Source organism: Pyxicephalus adspersus, chromosome 2 (genome assembly GCF_032062135.1).
Source record: "Pyxicephalus adspersus chromosome 2, UCB_Pads_2.0, whole genome shotgun sequence".
NCBI classification, from domain to species: domain Eukaryota; kingdom Metazoa; phylum Chordata; class Amphibia; order Anura; family Pyxicephalidae; genus Pyxicephalus; species Pyxicephalus adspersus.
In genome coordinates, this window is record NC_092859.1 from 13121318 (window position 1) to 13128130 (window position 6813).

Sequence of the window (6813 nt, forward strand, 5' to 3'; positions counted from 1 at the left end):
TATTTTTATTATAATATATATTTATTTTTATTATATAATATAATATATTTATTATAATATCTATATATATAATTATTGAAGTAAATAAATAAATTTAGTATTTTATTTTGTATTTTAGCTAAAAAATAAGGTATACAAAGGACCAAAACAAAGTCCATCCATTGTAGAAAGTTGTTCATAGCTTGCTTTTGGTGGACGGTAAACTTATGGTATAGAACCAGGTAAATGAGGAAGAGAGCACCAAAGTAGTAACAATACAATCAGGAAGAGATATATAGGCATAAAAGTACATATTGTATATTACTGCAAGGCCCTCTTCCTTTCATTTACAGTAGCATATTGCAGTTGTTGCACTAGCTTGATACTTGGGTATTTTTTTTTTGTGTGTTTTTTTTTTTCCCCTTGACTGTTAGCCTAGACCAAACTCTTGTACCGTGCTGGCTTAGCTCGGACCCAACACTTGAACCTGGCTGGTTTAGCTTGGGCTGAAAACTTGCACCTAGCAAGTGAAGCTGTGACATCTGAACCATTCTGACTCCATTGGCCCAGGCAATAACTGAAAGCTTTACTCCAGGGTCACCATCCGGAGGAGGAGAAACAAAGTACTGTACTGTACAGTACTGGACCTGGAACAAAAAAGCTTTTGTTTGGGCCCAGCCACTACCCTAAAAGCTACATAGCTTCTGACTGTCGTTGTATGCTCGGAATATGCGAACCTTTCCAGGGATCAAAGCTGTAAATCCAGGCAGAGACTGAGACTAACAGCTCACCAAACCTCTCTCCGCCAAATGTCCCCCCTCCCACAACTACAGTGCTCTCAGGTAAAGTCCAGAACTTCTCAAGACACAACAGCAACAGAAGCAAACTCTTCACTATATGGTATTATGCATTGAGCTGTGCACTGCTCAGTATATGCTTTTTGCTTTGATGCTCATTAGGTGGAATGCAGAAAGAAGGGGAGACCTGCAGCTTAATATTCCGGTGTCAGTTACACAGAGTTGTAAGTGCTACTGGTAGATGGTTGGTTTGCAATATATACACTGGCTTGATGTCCAGCAGTGCTGACTGTACTAATTTCCAGCATGGTATGCTATACATTCCAAATCAAAATGTCATATTAGCTTTAATGTCTGTGCTTAGATACCTATAGAATAGCCTTTCTCAAACTTTTTGTTCTGAGGAACTCTTGAAATAATTTTTAGGTCCGGGAGACCCTCTGCTAAAAAACAATATATTTGGAGTCAGTGGAGAAAAAAAGCCTCCTATATTGGTGACCAACGGAGAGAATGTCCTCCCCCTATAGTGATGGCTATAATACCACCTTTATAGACCACTAAAAACATCATTACAATCATGCAGCTGGCTCTACAAAGTGGCTTCAGAACTATGCAAGCACTCTAAAATTGAATGTCAGTCCGCCACAGCTGACTAATCTCCGGAGATATTCGGGTCTACCACAAACGCATGGCCAAGAAAGACTGCTGTAGAAGGTAAACCCACAATAGGAAACTAATTGGGCTTTTTGGTAGGATTGGCAGTTACTTTTATGTGCTTTTAATGAGATAAGATATGGGTAACATTGCAGAAATAGGAATTTCTTTGTATATTTTACAAAATTCTATCACCTCACAGCATACAGCAACAATAAAATTCACCTCTTCTAGTTACAAACTTTGTTTTAGACATGATTTAGGAAAACCTTATTACTTCTTAGTGATCAGATTGCAGCTTTGATGCCATGACAAGATGAGAAGTAGGGTGTATCAAGAGCTGATCTGTGTCTGATGTTTGTGTACGGAAAATGGAGTAAATGCTGGGAGCTCTAGCTACTTTATCGGTTCTTTGCTATAAATAAGGCCGGGGCTACCATTTGGGGGAGAACTAAAGTAATTCCGTACCAGGCCCAGCTCAAAAGAGCCAATGCAGAAAGGGTGCATGAGCAATTCCAACTGGCAGCCTGTGTTAGAGGATGGCAACTTTCTGATCTGCTCCATGAGTTGCTGATTTGGTTGTGGAACTCAGAGATGTGGAAGAAGAAGGGTGCATAGGAGAGAGACGATGTAAAATCTTATCACAAAACAGTCCAGCAAAAGCGTGTGAGGGGGAAGATTATCCCATGATCCCTGCAGTTAAGAAGTAATTCCAAAATAGATCAAGGAGGGCTGCCTGGGAAATCCCTGTGTGTCCAGTGAGCGTCATTAATTAACCCTAAATATTCCATGTCTGTGTAATATAAGAACAAATCGTTTCAGTTAGGGTCTCTGTTCATTTCCATCAAAAGTATACATGTAAGGTGAGAAAACAGGTCCACAATTGGTACACAAAAACAGAGCATTGTTACCTCTAACACCAAATCCCTGAACTTATTTATTAAAAGGTGCAGATTTAAAAATTTGGAATATTACTTTTAAAATTATATCAAAGGTGACAGCTCTATGAGAGATTAGTTTACTATTGCTGGCTTCTTTCTAAAAAAAGGAAGTTGGGGTATTTGATAAAAAAAATTGTATGCGTCGATCTATGTACACACCGTGCTCTGCAAATCTGTCCTGGCTTTTTCTTCCTTCTGGGACTTGCTATTCCTCCAATGCCACAATCTTCTTTCTTCCTGGTTCTTCCGGATGTCCCTGGATCTTGCACTGTGCAGACATGAAATTGAGTGTTTGTGTTTTCCTCCAAATGTTTTTATATTAGAGGAAAGCCCCCTAATGACACATGCCTGTTTTTGGACATGTGCAGCCTCCCATGATGTGACATAAGTATCCTCAGGGGTTGAGGTTTTCCCCTTCAGCCTTTACCATGACGTTGTTAAAGATAGAGACACAAAAAAAATAAAATAAAGCGTTTTCATTTTTTTTATTTTTATGTAAAACAGCGGTCACCAGTGGTCTGCGAGAACATTTTTGGTGGTCCATGTCACCCATACGGATTGCAGGCTCAGGGCGGCAGGCAGGTTGTGTCCCTGGTCACAACCCGCCCCCTCTACCGGAGAGTGGGCGGGTTCTGGCATCATGAAGTCACTATGGGGAAAGTTTCTTTCCCTTTGAGTGATACACTGCTCCCCGCGCATGCACGGTCCGGTGCTTGTTTGGTTTAGTGATCCATAGGTCTGAAAAGGTTGGCGACCACATATAAAACACATAGCCTCTCTTTTACATAATGCTGAAAAGATGTTGATGGGTACGCTTTAACAAGAGTTCACCAGTTGCCGCCCCCTTTTTTATTTTTCCTTGGTGGTGTCTTTTAGTTAGGAAAAGTTTACAGAGATAGATCTACTTTAAAGTGGACCTAAACTCAAAATGTTTACATAAAAGGGTACCTGGTGGATTTTTTATTTTAGATAAAGTAAAAAATAAATAAATAAATAAAAAGGTGCAGCACCTTCATTTTCTGTCTTGACCGCCACAGCAATTGAAGTTAGAATAGGAGTGCAAAGCCCCCTGGGATACATACGTCACGCATCCCAAGAGCTCTTGGCTGCTCCTTCTGTGCATGCCTGATTTCGGGCATGCGCAGATGGAACTCTTGCTTTAATGGAAGAAAAATTGCCAATCTCATTCATGCGTAGTGCGAGATTGGGTGACATACAACGAAAAACCTTGATGAAGAACTTCCTCCAGGCCAAAGAAGGATACAGAGATAATGCAAGACCCAGTGGAAAAAACCTCCTGATGGATTGACAGACCATCGGGATTAAAGATAAATGTGGTTTTTTTTTTGTTTTTTTACTTGAAGTTCCGTTTTAAGATCTATGTGGAATGTGGTGGTTTGAGGGTCTAAATATTCATACTCAGAAGAAACAAATGGCATAGTCTGCTTAGTAATTTATTTCATGGTGGCATTCTGGGTCCCAAATTGGATGTTGCCTTCCTACACTCTTTGGCGAATAGAACTTTGAGGACGTCGACATAACCTCTGAGACCAAAAAGCTAGATTTGCATAAGGTATGACTTGCTAAAGTGATTGTTCTGAAATTGTAATTTCATTTTGGTTTGCTTTTCTAGGTCCCATCATGTTAAGAAGACGAAGTGCTTGCCGATTTACAAAACTTATTGTTACCGTTGTAGCATTTTTGTGCTTCTTTGTTGTCTATCAAGAACCAAATGGTATCGTGGACATTTTCTATTGGTTTTACCACAGCTACACTCTACTTTCCTTCTCACACAGAATTATAATCCTGAATGTTTCATCTGCCACTATTCCCCATTCCATGGCACCTCCATACCCACACCCATATAAGTTTCTTATTAACCAACCAGAGAAATGCCAAGGGTGGAATCCATTCCTCGTACTCTTGGTGACTGTTGAGAGCCACGATGTGGTATCTAGAAACACTATACGTGAAACGTGGGGAGATTTAAATAACTACAAAGGCATTGATATTCTAAGATTTTTTCTAGTTGGAAGCTCACCAGTAATGACCCGCGCTTTACAAAGGGTGCTGGAGGAGGAAAGTGCCAAGTATGGGGACATTATACAACAAGACTTTTTTGATACATATTCCAATTTAACTCTTAAAACCTTAATGGGAATGGAATGGGTGGCAAAATTCTGCCCCAATGCCAGCTATGTAATGAAGATAGATAGTGACGTGTTTCTCAATGTGAACCAACTCGTTCATCATCTTTCACATCTGCAACCTTCAGCTCATCAGAACTATTTAACAGGACTTCTAGTTTCTTATACGGGACCTGTAAGAGAAAAAATTAGCAAATGGTATGTACCGATGGAACTTTACCCTGGAGACACATATCCCCCTTACCCTTCCGGCCCTGGTTATGTGTTCTCAGGGGACATGGCAAGAAAGATCTATCAGGTGGCACAAGAAATCCCTGTTATTAATATTGAAGATGCCTACATAGGAATGTGTTTATATAGACTGAACATTCCACCCACCAGGTCACCCAAAAACTTTTTTAATGGACAAAAGGTTGGGTATAATGCCCGCAGATTTTGTAATGTTGTCACAGTTCACCATTATGAGAAAGACGATTTACGAAACGTGTGGTTGGACTTCTGGGACAAAAAGACACAGCTGTGTTAAATAGAACACAATATGAAAAGAATCATTTTTCATGTATCGCGCCTCACAAAAAGACTATCGGGGTTGAAGATTCAACTGAATCAACATGGAGCTTTGCGTATTCTCATTGGTCCGAAGAATAGTTGGAGATCATTCTGACCTAGCCAGCTCTTGAGCCAAAGATGCCAAAATCCAAATTTCATTGTGACCTATATCCAGAGTATAGACATTAGTATATAGTATTATATACTATACTACTAGTACTATTATATACTAATACTATAGTACATAGTATTATAGTGAACCGCAGATACTGTAAGCTGCCAGAATCCAGCTTGAGTCAGGCATTAGTTGTTTGCTCCCCCCATTTTCCTGGATAGGTTGTTTAATCTGGTGGGTGCAATAAGAGCAATTCTTCCTATTTCTCTTGACCCTGCAGGCAGATTTTCACAGATCTGTAGCTTCTTTTCTTCTGGCACTTTACGTACAATGCAAGACCTGCAGTTAAGGATCCATCCAATTTGCTGACAGGTAGAGAATAATAGGCAATTCTTCTTCAATTACACTCCCTCTGGAGGAAATGGGCATTTACCCCTTGCTCTCTGGGGGCAGAAATCTTTATGGTGGATTAGTGAACTTCATAAAGAAAATGTTTAGGATTTTGATGTCTGGACACAGGTACACTTTGAGATCTAGAGCTTGCTACACAGGTTGTTGCAACCCTGACAAAGCTTACTTCTGGCCCTAAAACATATTGGCACCCTCTTCTTACTATACAAAGGGGTGCCAATCTCCTAGTAGACCTCCATTTTTCTGAGTCAAGTTCCAATAAAACTGCAAAGTACATTCAATAAGATGCACATAGTTGGGCACATGGTGTTGTGATTTACTCATTCCTGCTGCCCTACAGGGGTAGAATACCAGCACTGTTCTTGTTCAGGGGACAGGAGCTGGCAAAAATAGCTGGTATTCTGCCTGGCTCTATGCTTGCTCTTTGCAATGCTGCAAAAGAATACAATACCGGTAAACTAAATACTTCCAAAGTTCACCCAACTGTAATCCTGACCTCATTTCTCATATGGTATCACCCAACTGTAAGCCTGACCTCATTTCCCATATGGTATCTAACATCTATGTTTAGATACAATGGAGAACATTTTAAAAGGAAATAAGTGACAAATTAGATGCAAAGCATGCAGTGTCTCATTAGGTAAAGTCTATGGAAGTCTTGTATGATGTATTTAGCACCACAAAAGATTTGCATAGAACAGCAAAAAGATTTTTCACTGTGCAGGAGACAGATTTGCACTCTAAACAGACACACTCTTAGGAAATGGTCAAGTTATATCTTCATGCTAAGTTAGAGGATTTTTTAATCAAGTTGTTACTTTCTAAGACTTTTTCTTGCTGCTTCAATTTTGCATTGTTGTGCTATATGACACAACTGATGAATGTCCCTCAGTGTCTGCACTGAAAAATGATTTTGTATATCTAAAAGTAATATGAAAGTTTATTAAAGTGCACATTTAAATATTTGCTTGTAGTTGTGATTTAATATGGAACTGTAATTATAATAATGAATTGATGGGTATGATACAAATGTGATATGGCTGGACCATATGATTGAGTGTTTTATAATGGTGATCAATATGGATTCCTCAAGTGATACCTAACCTGAAGGATGCGTCTCCACACAATTGATGCTGTATAGTTGGATATACTTATAGGTTATTTTTAAAAAATGTATTTATCTCTCCTGAATGGTGACTTAATCTTTAGATGTTTGAAGA

General features: G+C 39.4%; 1 protein-coding gene across 1 annotated transcript in view; it reads left to right on the top strand.

The window, feature by feature from the left end:
* Positions 1–6556, top strand: part of LOC140322931 (beta-1,3-galactosyltransferase 1-like) — a 24009-nt gene extending 17453 nt beyond the window's left edge. The window contains exon 2 of the mRNA XM_072399586.1: positions 4005–6556. Within this exon, the coding sequence (XP_072255687.1) occupies positions 4013–5044 (1032 nt within the window). The 5' untranslated portion in view covers positions 4005–4012 and the 3' untranslated portion in view covers positions 5045–6556. The remainder of the gene's footprint in view (positions 1–4004) is intronic.
* Positions 6557–6813: the final 257 nt, after the last annotated feature.